The sequence below is a fragment of the Heloderma suspectum genome, chromosome 11 (genome assembly GCF_057233095.1).
Source record: "Heloderma suspectum isolate Gila_16-S chromosome 11, 16-S_ref, whole genome shotgun sequence".
In the NCBI taxonomy this organism is placed as follows: Eukaryota; Metazoa; Chordata; class Lepidosauria; order Squamata; family Helodermatidae; genus Heloderma; species Heloderma suspectum.
The window spans coordinates 16,565,329-16,584,462 of record NC_139468.1 but is presented as its reverse complement, the minus strand read 5'-3'; the positions used below and the strand labels follow the sequence as shown (position 1 = coordinate 16,584,462).

The window sequence follows — 19,134 nt, the reverse complement described above, 5'->3', positions numbered from 1 at the left end:
TCACCCCAGCCAGGGTGGTAATGGATGATGGGATCTATAGTCCAACACATCTTGAGGGTTTCAGGTTGGGGAGGGCTCCTAGAATCACCATTCAAAAGTCAGTGTGTGGCTATTCTATCTCCCTCACTCCTTAATGGATTTTCTGTGGTAAGAAAAAAGATGGAAGAAGCGGTGGGAAAACACTGGAGGGTTACATCTAGACCCCTGTAAAATGCCCTCAATAAGGTAGCATGACTGTACAACAAAAGTCTGGTCTGTAAGCACACTAAGTCCAAATGAAATATTATGCAGACTGAACGATGCAATCAGGCAGATTATGCTACCACTGCATTCTTTGCTGCAGCGATGGCGATTCAAAGGGATGGAGAATTATTTCTCCAAAATATTCTTCCCTCCAAGGGTGATATATGTATGTATGTATGTATGTATATATTTAAAGCTCCATGTTGGTTATTATTTCTGAAAGAATGATGGCTAGAAAGGACCAGACAATGGAGTTGGGTGTTGCCTGAATGCTAGATAGAGCCTAGAAACTTTCTCTGAGTATGTGTGTGTGTCTCTGACCCTCACACGAGCCTCACAACCCAGCCCCCAAATAAATCCAGGGGGAGTGGAAACGATCTGTTGTTCTGACAAGAACAGCGGCAGCCCGTCCATATAGGCGAACTAGGCGGCAGCCTAGGGCTCCAAGTTAAGTGGGGCGTCAAATTTGAGGCAAGAAATACAAATTTTAAAAAATATACAAACAAAAATGAAAATTTTGTGTCTCTATTTTATCTGATCTCGGACACAGTGGTTGGACAGATGGACAGAAGGGAAACCCGAATAATTATGACTCTGTTTAAATAAATACGCTTTAAAAGCATTAAAGGGAAAATAGGGGCAATCTCCCCCCCCCTTTTTAACCGGCTATTTTATTCTTTTACTGCGTTGTTCACCGCTCCGAAATCTTCTGATGTGGAGCGGCATATAAATATTGTAAACAAAATAAATACATAAATAAATAAAAGGTCTCCCGATTTGCCCAAAACTTCAGCCTAGTTCTGCCCTTGGGGTTAGGGGAGGGGGCATGACTGCACGGTTCGCCCAGGGCGCCAGTTGCGAGCAGCTAGGCTAGGGCCGCCCCTGGACAAGAAGGAATCCTGCCAGGCCCTCATCCTGCTCCGCCTACCTAGTTCTCGGGATCTTTGCCTTCCCCGCGGCCGGCAATAAGGGCTGCAGCCGTCCTGCCTTCTCTTCCCGGGAGAAAAGGAGGCGGATCGCCCCGTCCTCCTTGCAGCGGCCTCCCTTCGACGGGCAGCCGAGGGATCGGCGGCCCTCCGCCTCGGAAAACGTCTCCCTCCCTCGCCTGTCGCCGCCTTTTACCTGGCCGGCGCTCACCCGCTGCTGCCGCCGCCGCTCCTCGCTGCGCGCCGCCTCTGCCGCCGCTGCCGCGCGGCGTCTGCCCGGAATGCCGCTCGCCCCGTCGCGGCGGGCCCAGGAGGAAGGCGCCCGGGCGTGGGCGGAGCCCAGGGCGCCTCATTTGCATGGCACCTGCGCGCGGCCCCTCGGGCCGCTATATAAGAGCGGCGCGCTGCGCTCGCTGCCACCACCGCGCTCGGAGCAGGGTCGACGGCGCTCGCGAAGCCCCCGCGGTAAGTGTCCCTCGCGGCTGCGCCACGGCCGGGCGGGCGGAAGGGGGCGCGCTCCGTGTCACCCCTGCGCCTTTTCCGACGGCGTTGGCCGGGCCAGGCGGGGAGCAGGCGGCGGCAGGCAAAGCCCTTGCCAGCCTTCTCCCCTCCGAGGGTCGCTAAATAGGGGCCACATCATGGCGGGACGAAATCCTTTGTTTTCTCTCCCGCCAAGCTGGAGGCAGAAGAGCGTGTCTCTGAGCGTGTGAAGAGCGCCCCGTCCCCTTGGGCCGCTAGCAGAGAGATGTAGGGGCAAGTGGATGTCTGCCCTGTGTCTTCTTTTACAAACGACGCTGTACCTCGGGAAGACTCTTTCCCTGAGGCTTTGGGGTGGAGGGAAGGGAGACAGGCGCTGCCCGCGGCACGGAGGGAGCATCTGTTCGGAGCCCCCCCCCCCCCGGCCGGATTTGCTCCTGCTGCCTGGCTCATCTCGGGGCAGCCTCTGCCCGACGTCACGGGAGGGTGAAGGATGAAGGGTCTCGCCGTCTGGCCGGCAGCTCTGGCGAGGCGGGCCCCGGTCGGAAGTCGCCCCCCCCCCCCGCCGCGCTAGCTAGGACAGCTTCCCCAGGCGCAGCGCTGGGGCAGAGTCTGGCCCAGAACCGAGTTTATTGTACACGCTTTGTACGCGTAAGATGCTCTGAAGTGACTTCATCTTGGACTTAACGCGAAAATGGGAACGCACGTAACGGCTCCCGCGGCGGGGCGCAGGAGGTCGCTTGCCGCTGTAGCGCCTTCCTCAGTCAACGGAACCAGGCGGGCAGCTGCCGAGTTCGGAGTCCGTTTGGAAACCTCCGTCCGGATTCCCAAAGCGTGACTTGTTCATTGGCTCCTTAGCGGACCCGTCTTCCTAAATAGCAGTCCCCCCCCCGCCCGCCGCCGCCGCCGTTGGTCCTGTAATAGGCGGGATGCGCAGGTGGACAGGAAAGGGGGGGAATAGCAGGTATTCTCCCAACAGCAGGCCTGCAGCCAACCTAAAAGTTCGGGGACACACACACACACACACACGTAGGGGTCGCAGTTTACCTGGCTTGCAGACCTTTTAAAGACAACATTGTAAACTGTTTTTTTAATTATTTGTTCGTAAAAACAAACAAACAAACAAACTTAGGGGGAGAAAAGAAAATTGGGGAGGCAAGCTCTCCCCAGCCCAGCCCTGGCTACGGCCCGCCCAATGGGGACTGGGAATATATCTATCCTATTTTATGCGAGATTCCATTAATAGAGGGAGGGGGTTCCAAGTGGAATCCAAGCAGCCCCCACCCCCCACCCCGCCCCGCGAACTTGAACTAGACCAGTTTGGCTTGAAAATGCAGCAGTCTGAAGAAGAAAAAAGAGGTGCCCGCCCTTTCTTTCTTTCTTTCTTTCTCCCCATCTTCGACTCGACTTCCAGAAAGGGGCGGGTGGGTTTACTCAGCTGCCAGGCTCTGCCTGGAGGTTCTGCTTTGGCGTGAAATTGCAACCGTTTGAAAAGCCTTTCCTCGTTTCTCCCTTTTATGTGGGGCACGCGGGGGGGGGGGGCTTGGTGAGCTTCTGCCCTCTCATGGCCCACTTGGGCTCCCTCCCCAAATTACGCTTTCCCTGGGATTGCCGCTGCAGGGCAGAGCAGATCTCCTGTGCAGCCTGTCGAGGACCTGGTGCCAAAACGCCAGACTCGGGCAGCAGGCCTGCAGCCAGCCAGCCTAAAAGTTCGGGGTAGGGGGACAATTCATCTGGTTTGCAGGCCTTTTGAAGATAACATTGTAAACCGTTTTTTAATTATGTGTTTGTAAAAAATTAAAAAAATGGGGGGGGAGAAAATTTAGGGGGACAGCCCCCTCTACTCCCCTGGCTATAGGCCTGTCGAGCAGGCAGGTACCTCTGGACTGGAGACTGCAGCTCTATAGAAAGACTGGAACTCTAGAAGTGCTCATCATTCCAAAGACAGACGGGATGGCAGGTCGTAATGATCTGCCTTTTAAATATGCCGCCGCTGCTGCGGTTCCCAGCTGGCCGCTTTCCCGCCCCGTCTAACACTTCTTAAAAACTGCCCATGTTTGACCACTGGAGGCTGGTGGCTGTGATTTCAGTGGGGCTGTGAATCCACTCTGGGTTTCAGTCAGAACCAGTAAGAACTCCAACGGAGCTATCCAAGGTGCTGACCCCAAAATGGGTTCAGCACCTTGGATAGTTCCTTCAGAGTCCTGACTGGTTCAGACTGAAACCTAGAGCGGATCCACAGCCCCACCGAAATCGGAGCCACCAACCTCCACTGTGTTTGACGGTCTTAGGGGATGTTTGCCGTGCCTTGTTCCCAGGGCTCCCATGGGCAGAGACGCCCGAGCCGCTTGAACCTGTGATGGCTGCACTGACTTTAGCCAGATTCTGCCATGGGGTGTTGTCGGATCAGCGATAGGCTTTGGGTCCCTGGGACACAACCTCCTGCACACACATCCCCAGCCTTTCCCAACCAGCACCTACCGAGAGGTGTGTTGGACTACAACTCCCATCATATCCAGGTTGGGAAAGGTTAGAGGAAAGGGGAAGGTGACCCTCCCCTTTTAGCACCCATTGATGGCCTCTCAACCTCCTGCGGGGTTTTTGCATACTTGGGACCAACCGGTGCTGGCTCCAGCATGCTGGGAGTTGTGGGACCTTTTTCTGTCTAAACATGCCTAGGCTTGTGTCTGAATGCCTCCAGCTCATTGTCCATCCCTTTCTCCTTCCAGAGACCCTGCCTCAGAATGACCTTCTTCGATGGCATCTACCCCTTTTACCCCCAGTCCAGAAAGCCTTTTGTCTTCGATGTTGACCTTATCATTGTCATCATTGTCTTCCTGGTCATTGCAGCCAGCTTCCTCCTCATCCTGCCTGGAATTCGAGGGAGAGCTGTGAGTATTGCTGCTGCTGGGTCCCTTTGTGCATATTTATTGTATCTTATTTGCATTTCTTTCATTTCCTTATTTCATCTCCATACTGCCCAATAGTCGAAGCTCTCTGGGTGGTTCACAGAAAATACGCATCCCAATGCAAGATAGTAAAAACATCATATAAAATCTCTAACACAGAAAATTCAATACAATTGAAACAGCTAAAACGTTTACAATAAGGTATTGAAGGACCTGATAGAAACAACTGTCAGAAATGCCCCATCATATGCCATCAAAGGCTATCAAATGCCTGGGAGTAGCGGATAGTATTAACCTGGCACTGAAAAGATGACAGTGTTGGAGCCAGGCAGACCTCCATGGGGAGATCATTCCATAATTGGAGGGCCACCACCAAGGAGCCCCTGTCCCTCGCTGCCACCTTCTGAGCCTCCCTCGGAGTAACTCGGAGGAAGGCCTCTGTTGCTGATTGTTGTGTCCAGGTAGGTTCAGGTTGGGAGAGGTGCTCCATCAGGTATTGTGACCGATCCATGTAATGAAGCCTCAACATGTGTGCGCACATGTTTAAAAGAAAAGCAGCCTTGCAGGCCTGTGATTTTGAGCAAATGAGAGACACAAATAGTGTGTGGGAAGTGCTTAATCCTTTTCCTTCCAGCAATTTATTTGGCCCAGGGTCACCCCCATCTAGTCCCCACTGCAGAATTCCAGATATGTGTAGTCTTAGCTGGAACCCACTGGGGTGGGGTGGGGGAAAACAGTTATGCCCAGCCCTTATCCCCAGGATAGCTAATGGCCAACCAACCTGGTACTCCCCCCCTCACAGATGTGACCATGGTGAATGGCTGTGCTGGATGGGGATAATGGGAGTTGTAGTCCAACACATCCCGAGGGCACCAGGTTGAGAGAGGCTGCTTTTTAAAGTAGGCATATATCATTGGGAGATGCAGTTAGCAGAGGAAATCCATCCAAGGCCAATTCCAAAAGTTCCTCTTCTGTTTGTGACAGTCTGATCTCTTTTGTTGACAGCGGCTGTACTGGCTGTTCCGGGTCATTGCAAGTCTTTTTATTGGAGGGGTAATTGTCGGTAAGTAACCCTCTTCCTCCGACCTCAGTCAGACTCTCCATCCCTGACAGGCTTTTCTGTTTGCAAACCTGCAGTGCTGCATCCCCCTGCCCCTCAATTGCTGGACTAGTTCTCCGGCCAGGCTTCTTGTCAGTGAGCAGGGATCAAAGGGGTGCAACCCTTACTCACCTTCCAGAAACCATGGGGTGATGGAAGGTGGGTGGATAACTCCAATATTATGATTCTGATTATGATTGGTGCAATCCTATTCATGTTGAGACAGGAAAAAAAGGTCTACAGTTCCCAGCATTCTGGGGATGCTGGGAGTTGTAGGACTTTTTTCTATCTAAACATGCATAGGATTGTGCTCTTATTAAATTTATGTGTCGCTTCCCACCGCAAAAAGCAGACTTGAAGCAACTTGCACACGACCGTACAGAAATCCATGATTAATGTAACAGGAAGAAGAAGGGGTAACCCCCCCAAATTAATATAAACCATAATCAGCACAATAATACAAATAAAAACAAACACCACAAAACGTGATCTAAAACGATACAATACGAAAAGTGTTCATCCACACGCTCAAAAACTCCCCCGCCAAGAATGGACTTCACAAAAGCAAGCCGCAACAATTGGCCCCCGACTAAGGCCCAAATGCCTGGGATGCCAGTATGTGTCGGTGTCGGCTGAGCTTCCTTGGGGAGAGCATTCCATGTACATGGGGCTATCATAGAAAAAGCCCGTTTGTGTACTGACATCCCCAGGCTTCTCTTGGAGGGGACACACACAGGAGGGCCTTTGAAGCTGACTTCAGGGACCAGACAGGATCACAGAGGCAGTCCTTGAGATACTGGGATCCTGAGCCATCTACACTGGCCCCACCAACTGGCACAGTCCAGTTGAGCTGGATTTGGTGGCTTGCCTTCCCAGCTTCCAGTGTGCTGGGCCTGATCCAGACGAAGTGTGCTCGCCCTTGACCTGGTCCGCATGACACGCTGCAGCTCGTCGTGGGTTATTGCGTATGCAGCTTCCCACTCTGGGGTTGTCGTGTCATGTGAAGCCAGTGAGTTTGGGTTATGCGAGGGTTAAAAAAAACCCTCGCATAACCCATGGTCTGTTTTAGGGTTATGCGAGGGTTGCTTAGCACTCCGATAACCCACGCTCACCAGTCTTGCATGGCATGACAACTCCTGAGCAGAGCTTGTATATTCAAAATGGCGGCTGCAGCACCCACATGCACTGCAGCCTCACCGGCGGTGGGCTGTCATATTGTGCGAGCTCCTTCATTGTTTCACACTCTAGTTGGATACGGGTGTTATACTGATGCCTGGGGGTACATGAGCAGTTTCTGCAGCTTAGAAATCATAGGCAGTCTAGGTTCATATCCTTCAACTGTATGTATTTAATAGGTACAATACCCATTTCCCCCTTACCTGTACCAGTTAGCTGTGCATAACAGTAAATTGCCTCCTGCTGCTTCTGTTTGGGTCATGCAATGTGTACCATGTTCCTTGCTTTGGCATGGGATCTAAAAACTTTGCTTGTATTTCCAGAGTTTGGAAATGACCGTACTTGTTGGGAGTCAGATTGTATGGCATGCTGGAAAATATATTAATTTCTTGTATTTGTAAAAGTCAAAAACAAGCAAAATAAATTGCAGATAAATACAGGACTCAAAAATGCAGTGTGTATCAAAGCATATGATGAAAGCTGTTTATTTATATTTTTATTTATTTGTACTACCATTTCCAGTTCCCTGATATGATGACATTCTCTTACTTAACTGCTGGCAAATGATAAGTGTGCTACCCACAACTTATTTTTGTCACCCCCTCAAAATTCTGCAAGTCTCTCTCTTTCTATCAGACTCTGATAAAAAGAACACAAAAATATGCACTGATATTCTTCTTCCTCTCCCCTTTCAGAAGGAGGAGTATTTGGGAGTCTAGGCAGAATGGTGGGAGGGAAATGTGTGTTTATTTCAGCAGCAAGGGGTAAGCCCCAGGGAGAGCAATCCTATGGCCCTAGGCAGTGCTGGGGGTGGTGGTGGGAGGCATAGGATAGTTTGGATTCCTGGATCCAAAGTTGGAGACAGCACTCCACCCTTGGACCCAGGAGTCTGAGCTCCCCTCCCCATCCCCCTTGGAGCTGGCATAGAGAGAACAGCGCTGGCTGCCACTCTGAACTTGCAAAAGTGACCTTGGAGAGGAGGGAAAGGGGGAGGTTTTGTGGGCGGGGAAGGGAGGGGACTGGAGAAGCGGGGATATGAGCTGTCACCAGCCCTCTTCAGCCTCCCTCTCTCCCCCTCCACAGGGCCCTAGCTAGACAGGCAAAAACATCCGTCTAGCAGAAATGCAGAGCAGGAGAAGCACAGAGGCGAAGATCACCTCTGCTGCTTCTCCTGCTCTGCATAGGATACCAGTCAGCCTCTGGATTCGGAGGCTGATGTGCATTCAGATAGGACTGCGCCCTAAAGGGATACATGATCCTGAAATCCTGGGGAAATGCTATCACAGTGGGGACTGGCTCGTGTCCGATACTCACGGAGAGTTTCTATCTCTTGCAGCTGTTCACTTCACCTCTGACTGGGAGAGCGGGCAGGTGACAGCTAACACCTCCTACAAGTCATTCAGCCATGCTGTGGTGCATGCAGATGTTGGACTGCACATTGGTTTGACCGGAGTCAACGTCACACTGGTTGGTGAGTCTTCCTTGCCAAAATAAGGAGGGAGAGCTCCAGCAGCATTTGGACATCAGGCTAAACCAGGGATGGGCAACTTTGAGCTTGATTGTGGATACCCCAGATCTAGAGAGCCACAAGTCCTTCCAAACAAAAATCTACTCCTGGTTCTCCCCCACCCCACCTGCAAGAGTTCTTTTTTCATCAACCTAATTTAGGGGATTAGGCATCACAGTAGTTGCTGTGATTGTTAGACAATTGGGAGCCAGAACCCCCTGCCAATCGACTGCAAATCAGCCAGAGGGACTGATCTACATTCTGTCCACCCCTGTTGCAGGCCATGTTGTAGCTCTGGGGTCTCCAACATGGTGTCCATAGGAACCAGTGTGTCCACAGACCCCTCTCTTCATGACTGCCGAGCTTCTTCCACCTTCTAATTATAACTTTATTTCTTAAGATTTTAAAATGAACACATTTTTTTTTTACCTGCAAAGCAAAGTGCTGCCCTCCAGCACCATCTTTAATTGGGTTCAAAAGAGTGGTTTTATGTTTTGAAGCTTAGATCCCAGCTTAGTCTTGTACTTAGGTTCTTGGGCAAGGTACTTTTCTTTTAGTCTCTCCAGTTTGCCTCCTAGGAAATGAGTGTTTTGTGACTGGTCATGCTCCACTATGGCGTCTATTTTATGAAAGATCAAGCCCCCCCATGGCAGCCATTTTGTGAGAATGCCCACAACACTCTCAACATTCCAAATGTGCCCACCGACCCCGAAAGGTTGGGGACCTGTGCTCTAGATGTTTTGTCCTACAACTACCATTATCCCTGACCAGCTTGGGCTGATGGGAGTGGTAGGCCAAAACCTCTGGAAGGCCACAAACTGGCCACCTATGTGTGAAACCATTGTTTAGTGTGATGTGCATGAGTCAGAATGAACTGCAGTGGGGTTCAGGCTCATGTGCTCACCCCTCTCCTCCTGTAGTGCAGCTGTGAGGAGGAGTTTGGAAGCTTTCGTGTCAGCAATCACTTAACCATGGTTTGCCATTTCTTCCGATCTGGCAAACTGTGGTTAATGTTAACTATGGTTTGCTTGAAATAAACTAGCTTGGAATCATGGTGGGAAGAAACCATGATAGTGTCATGGCCCAGGGGTGGATAAATGGTCTTTCTTTTAGCCTTGCTTGGGTACCTCTCTATCCCTTCCCCTTTTCTAACTGCTACTCTTCCTTGGATCCACAGGAAGCCCCATGGATCAGCTCAATGAAACCATCAACTACAACGAGCAATTTTCCTGGTGGTTTGGGTCCGACTATGATGACGAGTTCAAGGCAGGCTTGCAGCGGGGACTGCCCAATCCAATCCTCTACGTGGCAGAGAAGTTCTCTGAACGCAGCCCCTGTGGCTTGAATGCCCTGTACAGGATGGCTGGCCACTATGCATCTGCTACCCTGTGGTGAGTGGGCTTTGCACTTAGATAGAGAATGGAAAGACAAGGACCCTTGAGAGAACATTTGGGGCCTGTGGAAGACTCGATATACATGGGTCTCTTAGGAACATAGGATTTTAGAACTGGAAGGGACCTCGGAGGTCATTTTTCCCAACCCCATACCCAGTACAATGCAGGAATCTCACAAAAACTGCATCCCTGACAGATGGGTGTTCAGCCTCTCTGCTTAAGTGCCTCCATCGAGGGAGAGGCCACCATCTCCCGAGGAAGTCTGTTCCAGTGCCGAACAGCTCTTGCCATTAGAAACTTTCTCCCACCTCCTTCCCTCAACTCTTGCTCAACAGGGAGAGTCCCCTGGGAAGGATTTTTCTTTGTGGGGGAAGCAGTTGTGTGTATACCAGCTGCTGCAACAGCAGGGAGAGCAGAAGCTGCAGATTTGAGATCTCCCCTTTCTCCGCCATGAAGCTTAGCAGTGCAGGGGGATATGTCCGCCTTGCAGGATTATGCCTGAAGGTCATTCCTAGCCTCCCACTTCACCTCCAGAGCCTGCCCTAAAGCAAGGGTGGGGAACTTCTTTAGGGGCAATCTGTTGGGGGTTGCATGCTGCCGTGCGTGTGCGCGTGGCCAAAGTCAATGATATGTGGGGTCAGGCCAAAGGTAGGTAGCGCTGTCCCCTTTTTCTGTCTCCCTGATTGTCATCCCTGCTCTCTTTCCCTCCCCACCCAGCTGGCTGCTGGAGGGGGAGACAGATTCTCCTGCCAGAGGTCCAGACTGATCACCTGCTAAGGGCTTTTGAAATCAGAGCAGGGGCTGCCCACAGCCGAAGGGCCTCAGGTTGCAAACCTTTGGAAGGAGGGCGCTGATAAGAGCTTAGGAAAGCCTTCCCCAACTGGGTGTCCTCCAGATGTTTTGGACAACTCCCAACATTCCTGATCCTTGGTCATGCTGGCTGGAGCTGGCTGGAGCTGGAAGCCCGAAACATCTGGAAGGCCCTAGATTGGGGAAGACCAGGGATTAGGTGGAGGATGGCTGGTAACCTGGGAAGCTATAAGGCAGTCTTCCCCAACCAGCTGCCCTCCAGGGGTTGCTGGGAGTTGTAGTCCAACACATCTGGAGGGCAGCTGGTTGGGGAAAGGTAATGTAAGGTGTCTTTTTGAAAGAGGCACCTGGGAGTTGGCAACCCTGCTATACATACAGCCTGAAAGTGTATACAGTGTTCAGCTTGTGCTCCAGTTTGTGTTGAGGTTTTAAAACTGTGTATTGCCTGCTCTGACTGGCAGCATCTTTCCGCATCTCAGGCAGAGAAGCCTCTTCCCCATCAGCTTCCATCTGATCCTTTGAACTGCAGATGGTGGGGATCGAACCTGGGATGCAATGCAGGTGCATTGCATCTGTGAATCCCCAGTGTTCACAATTGGAGTTTGTTCTCTTGCAGGATGTGCTAGGAACACGGGGAATTGCCTTAAAGCCAATCAGACTTTTTGTCAGCCCAGCGTGGTATTACCTGCCTTGACTGGCACTAGCTCTCTAGGGTCTTGAGAACATAAGAACTATGCTGGATACAGTGGAGGCTGGTAGCTCTGATTTCAGTGGGGCTATAAATCGATTCTGGGTTTCACTCAGAACCAGCCAGAACTCTAAAGGAGCTATCCAAAGTGCTTAACCCTATCCCCAAAATTGGTTAAGAACCCTGGATAGCTCCTTTTGAGTTCTGTCTAGTTCTGACTGAAACGCAGAATGGATTCATAGCCCCACCGAAATCGGAGCCATCAGCCTCCACTGGCTGGATCAGCCCAAGGGTCCATCTAGTCCAGTGTTCTGTTCACACAGTGGCCAACCAGCTGCACACGGGAAACCCACGAGCAGGACATGAGTGCAACAGCACCCTCCCACCCATGTTTCCCAGCAACTACTGTAGAGGCACACTGCCTCTGATACTGGAGCAGGCATATAGCCATCAGGACTAGTAGCCATTGATAGCCTTCTCCTCCAGGAATTTGTCTAACCTCCTTTTAAAGCCATCCGAATTGGTGGCCATCACTACCTTTTGTGGAAGTGAATCCCATAGATTAACTATGGGCTGCGTGAGGAGGGAGTTCCTTTTATCTGTCCTGGATCTCCCACCAATTACTTCATGGGTCTTGGGTAGTAGGGAGAGTTCCTTCCCATCCCCTGCTCCCTGATCCTTTCAACTGGAGATACCTTGGATTGAACTGGGGACTTTTTGCATTGCACAGCTTGTGCTCGACCACTGAGTGACAGTAAACGGTGGGTGTTTTCTTTTTCCTGCAGGGTCGCCTTCTGCGCATGGCTTGTCTCCAACATGCTCTTCTCCATGCCAGTCCCAGTGTATGGTGGCTACATGACCCTCGTCACAGGGGCGTTCATGATTTTTGCACTGCTGTCCTTTTCCACTGGGAGGAGCATACCGATGTGCGCCATCCAGTTTGGCCCTGCCTCCCTGAAGCCTGCGTACGGGGCGTCTTTCTGGCTCACCCTTGCCACAGGTCAGAATCTCAAGGAGCTTTCACTTGGTTGTTGGGGAGTGATGGGGGGCGAAGAGAAGAGAGCCTTTCTGCAGAACTCCTGTTTGATTCCTATGAGACAGGGTGCAGAAACTCAAGACCCAGCAGAGGCTGGTGGCTCTGTGGTCAGTGGGGCTGTGAACCTGCTCTGGGTTTCAGTCAGAACCGGTCAGAACTCTAAAGGAGCTATCCAAGGTGCAGAACCCATTTTGAGGATAGGGTTTAGCACCTTGGATAGCTCCTTTAGAATTCTGACTGGTTCTGACTGAAACCCAGAGCGGTGTCACAGCCCCACTGAAATCGCAGCCACCAATCTCCACTGTCGGGACCACAGGCCAAACTTGGGTCCCAATCCGCCCCTCCAAGGACTCCCAGATGGCCACGCCACGTGTCTGGGCCCCATTCCCTTTCCCCGAACCAAAGATAGTTTGGTGCTGTCCTGACTTTTGTGCAGTTCCTCACCCCATTCTAAAAGATTATAATGCCTCTCCTAAGCCTCGGTTACTGATAGTAAGAGCTTTAAGCTTAGAGTTTTAACTGCTTAGAGACAGTTTTGGATATGGACAGAGGTATATAAATATAATTAATTAATTAATTAATTAATTAATTAATTAATTAATTGAAATAACTTACAATATGCTGGTATTTTTGCTATCTTGGCCCCACCAATTTTGTCTTTGGGTCTGCCAGTTTTTTGCCTCCAGCCCCACCCACCACTGGAATGCAGCCCCAAAGAACTTCTCCAAAATTTTATTTGGCCCTCTGGCTGAAAGAGGTTCCCCACCCCTGCTGTGAGACATGACCCAGGAAGTATGGCTTTTAAAAAACATTTCTCCATGGAGCTCCAAGTGGCATATGTGGTTCCCGCCTTTTATCCTCCCAACAACCCTGTGAGGTAGGCTGCGAAGGCAAAGTCCCTTCTCACATGCCCCCTTCTTTTTCAGAGGGTACCGGGTGGCTTATTTAGCTGTAGTGGCAGCACTCCAAGCAGCGCTGAGTGGGTGGGTCTAGCTGGGGTTGATGGGAGTTGTAGTCCAGCACATCTGGAAGGTGATGTGTTAAAGAAGGCTCCCCCAGAACAATGCTAGTTGGGTGGGGGGTGGGGATTGTGGGAAACTAAAAGAATGGTTAGATTTCGCCTACTCAGAGTGCTGGGCTAGAAAAACAATGAAGAGGGGCCTGGGGCAGGCATCCACAGTGGGTCCTGACAGGAAGTTGGGACCCTGGCAGCTGCCCGAAGGTACCAGTGTCTTCTCTGCAGCTTCCCATATGGGATGCCTTTCTCAGAATCCACAGTGTCGCTGCCATTGTTAGAAGCAGTGTGGTGGCTCTGACATTGCAGTGGATCTTGGCGATGGTGGAGGGCACATGTCTTAGATCAGGTGGTGCTGTGGGCTTCCTTCAGCAACCTCCCAGAGAGAGTGCTTGGCCATGTCTACCTTGTAGTAAGTGGGTTTTGGAGGCTGGGCTTGAGATGGATGAAGAAGGAGCCACACTTTGCCCAAGGTTGTGCAGGCCTCATCTAAATACAACATCACCAACACCACTGGATAACTGCCTAGGCTGGACACAAAAAGAAATGGCATCCGTTTTGCCATGGAAGGCAACTGGCCTTGTGTTGCTTATATCACTCACTGGCACTGGATAGAGCTAGCTAGCAACAGAACATTCAGTATAGGAGTAGTTACTCTGTGTCAGACATCGATAGTGTGCAAACAAATCTTATCATGGGGATTTTGCAGAAAAGATCTGCCAGAGACTGTGTTCCTGTTTGCCAGCAGGAGACTGCGTTCCTGTTTGCAGAGCAGGACAGAGTGGGGAATCTTTGGCCCTCCAGATGTTGTTGGGCTCCAACTCTCATCAGCCCCAGCCGCGTGACCCATAGTTGGGGACAATGGGAATTGTAGCCCAAGAACAGCTGGTGGGTCATGGGTTCTCCATCCCTGTTGTGGAGGCTTCCTGAAAACCCCCACCTGCGTTGCATTTTGAGGGTATTGTTGTAAGGGGTCATACTCTTGAAGGAATACCATTGGGCCAAACTCTGCCACAAGTCAACATTTCTGTCCTAGAGTCTGCACTTAGCAGTGTGTTCAGGCCTTTGGCCCTGCTTGAAATCTCATGTCCCTTTGTTAGGAAAATGAATTATGATTGTTTTGTGGCTGGGCTGGACTCCTGCACAGTGAAACGGCTGATAAACCATGGGGTTTATCAGCCCCCTTCTGTTGGCAAGTGGAACTCAGTCTGCTGGACCGTAAATGCTTGAAAGCAAATGCTGAGCTGTGTCACAAACATGCTATTGGAGCGTTTTCCCTTGCCAACAGCGAAGCCAGCTTTCGCTCTGATTTCCCACCCTGACCTTTACCAGATGTCTGTCTCTCTCTTCCAGGGCTGCTCTGCTTCCTGATCGGAGTAGTGGTGATAGGGCTGCACTACGCCTGCCCTAACCTCCTGAAAGCCTTCTTTGATCTGTGTGAGGATGAAGAGGAAGATGAAGGCATTCTGGGACAAGTGTACATCAACCCCCGCTTTCCTGATCTCTAGACGGTGGCTTCCCAGCCTAACTTCAGACTGTCCATTAAGAACAGCTAGAGCAAAACGTGGCCTGGGACTTGCTGGACCTCTTTTTGACAGGTCTATTGACTGCAATCTACCCTGGCCAAGCCAGGGGAAAGGCACAGCACTGTCCCTGGAAAGGCCACCCCAAACCTGAGCTTTTCTTGCCATTGTAGCCTTCAACAGCTGCAGCTCAGCCTCTTTTGGGGGTTGAGTCTCAAGAACAATCATAAAGCATGTCTCCTGAGGGGGTAGCAATGCCACCAACAATGGGAAGAGAATGGGGTTGGTAAAGGAAGAGGCAACTGGTCCCAGTAAGAGGAGGCAGACTGCAAGGGAAGGGCTATGTTAAAATCATGCTATCAGGATGGGGGTACCACCTATGGCACCCTGCTGGTTTGGGCTGCCCTCCCCGTGACTCGGAGTGAGCATGAAAAGGTTAAGAGTCTCCATGTGCTACTAATCCAAGAATCACCCTGCCTCCACCCCCAAGCCTGCACATTCAATTCTGTTTTTCTATCAAGCTCATCTTAGAAGAAGAATGCGGTGCTTCTCCTGTGTCCTCATACAGCAGAGTTTGGGCCAAAGTAGCTTGAACCCCCACAGGCAGGGTGGCAGAAGTCTAGGGTGCTTGGTGGAAGCTGGGCGATTGCTCGCCAGGAGGCTGCTGTTGTGCCGAGGGAACTGCTGTCATGCTCTCGCCTTCGTCAATCAACTCTGTGTTTTGGGCAATCAAGATTTTAAGGTCGCTCCGATGTTTGAGAGGTGACCCTAAGCTCCTTGCGGCCCTGTCCTCTGATTCTGAGCTGCGTGGGACCACTTGCATGGCGTGTGGATGCACTGTGTTTTAACAGTGTATGCCTGGGAGTTGCATGGAGGGGTATGCAAGTGAGACCCCCTCCCAGCAGAACATGAGTCCTTCCTTCCTTTGGGAACTCAGCTGTGCAAAGAAGCCTTGGTAACTTCATTCTTTCTCCCCGGCAGCACACTGCACCGGTACAGAGCTTTGTCCGAGACTTTGTCCATTGCTGCTGCTTCCATTCCATGCGATCCCAGATGCAGGCTGTGGGGTCCTGGACTTCCAAATAGTTGCTCTCGTCCCATTTGGGTCTCAGTGCCTTTTGGGCCTACTGAGCCATGTTTATCCATCACCACGTCCTATGCACATGACTTCAAAGATGGATGGCTTGGGACAAATAATGCTTCCTGTTCCCTTTTGCTCCTTTGGGAGGGGGAGAAAGTGCTGCTTATTTTGGACAGAGTAGCAAAGTTCAGCAAGAGCAAAGCCAAAAAGATGTCAGCCTCTAATTACCACCTGACAATTGGCAAGCTGTTCTCTTTACTGCTGAAATTTTCCTATACAATTGCCCTGTTGATTCATTTATGTATAGACGGATAGTGTTGCCTTACAGGGATCAGTTCTGGTGTGTATTCTTGGATTCTACCATCCAGGAAAAAAACACAGCAATTGGTACTGGGTTCAATAGCCCATCCCCACCCCCCACTTTTTATTTATTTATTTTTAAAGCACGTTTCTAGATCTCTAGATTGGGAAGTGTGTGTAGCCAATGACTGGGCATAACTCAGAAGCGTGAGGTGCATCCAGTAATCCAGATGGCAAAAGAACTCTGGTGCACTGCCTGGCACTTTGGTCCTCCTCATGACCAACAGAACAGAATATGCAAAGATATGCAAATTTTCAGATGTTGGGTCATCATGGCACAGAGTTTAGATTGTTTGGTATATGCATAGCTTTGGGAATGGGCAGGAGCCAGCTTGTTTAGGGCACATCTGCATGGGACTTCCTTTTGCTTAGGAGCTGGACACTTTTCCAGTAACCTCCGAATTATGTAACGACTCACCTGGGAGCACTAGCAAAGTACACTTGATTCTACATTCACAAGAAAAGCATTCCTGTTCTGCTCTCTTTGCACTTAGGGACAAAACCCACAAAGCAGAATGTCGGAACGGGCTCTCAAGCCTCCCATGCGACGTATAACCAGACACGCTTGTGTTTGAGCTACCCTTGTACGTCTTGGTGCTGAGCACAGTTTTCCTTTAGTGGCATCTCCATGTAGCATTTCAGAAGCCCTGGGAGTATGACCTCGTGAATATCCTGTTGGAGCTGGGCACTGTTCCAATATCCTCCATTCTGGAGTTCTGAATTATGTAGCCACTCACTTGGGAGCAAGTGAGCTGTTGTTGTTGTTCCATTTTGTATTTCTGTGTAGCAGTACAAGCCACTGCAGGCATCTGACTTGTTAATAAAATTCTAAACACTATGAATGGAGTCCGTCAATGTGTCTAAGGTGGGTACCAGGGGTGGGTGCAATGGAGCAGCAAAACTGCTGTCTTCACCTGTTTGGATTCACGGGGGTTGCTGGGATGCTTGATGCTCTATTGGTTGAGTGGAGGATCTTTGTTGATGCAGGATCCTTCCCAATGCAGCCATGTCTGATTTTTCAAGCTGGGTCAGCTGGAATTTGGTTACTGTATACATCACAGTATGATTCTATATGAGGGCTGCAGAACCTCAGGCTCAGAGGTTAAATCCAGTCCTCCTGGGAGGCCAAATCCGGCCCTCTGGCCCTCCCCAGGTGGCCATGCCCCTTCCATGGCCCCACCCACTTCCCCCCACCCACTGATCATGTAGTGTTTTCCGGGCTTTTGCACAGTTTCCCCCCATTCTAAAAGGCTGAAATGCCTCCCCTAAGGCAGGAAGAGCCTTCCGCTAAAATCTGCTGGCATTTTGGCCCTGCCCACCCCTGAAATGCAGCCCATGCAAGCTTCTATGAAATCTAATTTGGCCCTTGGGCTGAAAGATGTTCAGCATCCCTGAGGTCTTCTCCAAAATGGAATTCAGCACTCGGGCCGGAAGAGGGCAACCCCCCCCCCCCGTTCTATACCCTTCTGCAGTGGCTGTGGTTAAGGCACCAGAGCTGCACAGAACCGCTTTGGGAGGGCAGAGCAGGCTGCTCCGGCCTCTCCTTGACCACTTCACCTTGTGCTAAATATGGCACAGAGCCTGTTGACCACGTTCTTGGCATGCAAATTGACTCTAGGGCTGCAGCTGCATCTCACTTGAAATCGGACATGGCGAAAACATCTAGGCTAGAGTTCCGCTCATTGGAACAGGGGCCAGATGTGCAAGATCCATACTGTTTCCTTGGCGTTCGGTTGCTCTAGATTTTGTGCTGCGATACCTCCCGGGTTTAACATTCTTTAGCAGTGGTGGGGAATGTGTGGTTCTCCAGTCAGATGTTGTTGGACTGCAACTCCCATCATCCCTAGCCAGGATAGCCAATAGTCAGGGATGATGGAAGTTGCAGTCCAACATCTGGAGGGCCATATGGTCTCCGTCTCTTTCAATGGGAACACAGAAAGCTGCCTATACCAGGTCAGTCTATTTGTCCAAATAGCCCCAAATGGTCTATTCTAGTGGGCAGTAGCTCTCCAGCAGTCTCAAGCAGAGGTCTTTCACATCATTTACTACCTGATCCCTTACCTGGGGATGCAAATTAAACTTGGGGGTCTTCTAAACCTGGGCTTGCTGCAGGTGAGGCATACATTCCACTACTAACTTCTGGTTCTTCCCCTACAAGCACTAACCATTTTTCTATGTGCATTCTTCAATCGTAGTTACAATGCATCATGGTGCATAGTATGTGCTTTCTTCGGTTGTAGTTGCAATGCGTTGTGGGGCATACTTGTATGTACATACTTCAGTCATAGTTGCAGTACTTCATGGGGCATACTTGTAGGTGCGTACTTCAGCTGTAGTTGCAATGTATCATTGGGGATACTTGTGCATACTTCAGTCATAGTTGCAATGGATCATGGTGTCTGGGATCTGATGTTAAGGATATACGACCAGCTGACCCACAGCTCTTATCTTCCTGGCTGGAAGGTGGAGTAGGAGCAAAGTGGAAGTGGTGACCTAAACCCACAAAGCTGCCTCCAAGACTGCCTGCTCTGCATGGGCAGCTCCTGGCAACTGTGACTCTATTGCCCTGGTGTAACCTGACAAGGCTTGTATGTCTCTCAAGAGAGTAGATGCCCCTTGCATGCATGGGTAGCTTGCCATACTGTATTTGCCAATAGGAGGGAAGTAGCCCTTTCAATGCAATGAGCCAGGGTGGAGCAGAAGAGGGAATGGTTGTCATTAGCTCCATCCCCTCCATAACTAGGCCTTTGGGTCAGACAGGGAAGATCTTGAGGGGTCCTCAGTACCATGTCTGGCATGGCTATTTAGGTGCTGCTCCTTCCAAAACACCATACATAGGCTTTGTAGTCTACTGCAGATTACACAAGCAATAATGCAGTGCAAGTCCGAT

General features: G+C 50.7%; 2 protein-coding genes across 4 annotated transcripts in view; one reads left to right on the top strand and one right to left on the bottom strand.

Annotated features, from left to right (window-relative positions):
- Positions 1–1,487, bottom strand: part of DUOX2 (dual oxidase 2) — a 75,534-nt gene extending 74,047 nt beyond the window's left edge. Inside the window, exon 1 of one of the 3 annotated variants that reach the window (XM_084816962.1) lies at positions 1,381–1,487. The gene's annotated coding sequence lies outside the window, so the exon portion shown is untranslated. Of the gene's footprint in view, positions 1–1,171 lie in introns of all 3 variants that reach the window. The other 2 variants (XM_084816963.1, XM_084816964.1) reach the window with 2 other exon arrangements.
- DUOXA2 (dual oxidase maturation factor 2) lies at positions 1,433–17,083 on the top strand. Its single transcript, XM_084816965.1, has 7 exons — positions 1,433–1,634; positions 4,376–4,537; positions 5,561–5,618; positions 8,167–8,301; positions 9,515–9,728; positions 12,015–12,229; positions 14,634–17,083. The coding sequence occupies exons 1-7, from the start codon at positions 1,527–1,529 to the stop codon at positions 14,786–14,788; spliced, it is 1,047 nt and encodes a 348-aa protein (XP_084673091.1). The 5' UTR covers positions 1,433–1,526; the 3' UTR covers positions 14,789–17,083.
- Positions 17,084–19,134: the final 2,051 nt, after the last annotated feature.

Coding starts and splice junctions, on each gene's coding strand:
- DUOXA2 (XM_084816965.1), top strand. CDS start 1,527: ATGGCACCTGCGCGCGGCCCCTCGGGCCGCTATATAAGAGCGGCGCGC. Junction 4,538..5,560: donor CTGGAATTCGAGGGAGAGCT/GTGAGTATTGCT, acceptor TTTTGTTGACAG/CGGCTGTACTGGCTGTTCCG. Junction 9,729..12,014: donor TATGCATCTGCTACCCTGTG/GTGAGTGGGCTT, acceptor TTTTTCCTGCAG/GGTCGCCTTCTGCGCATGGC.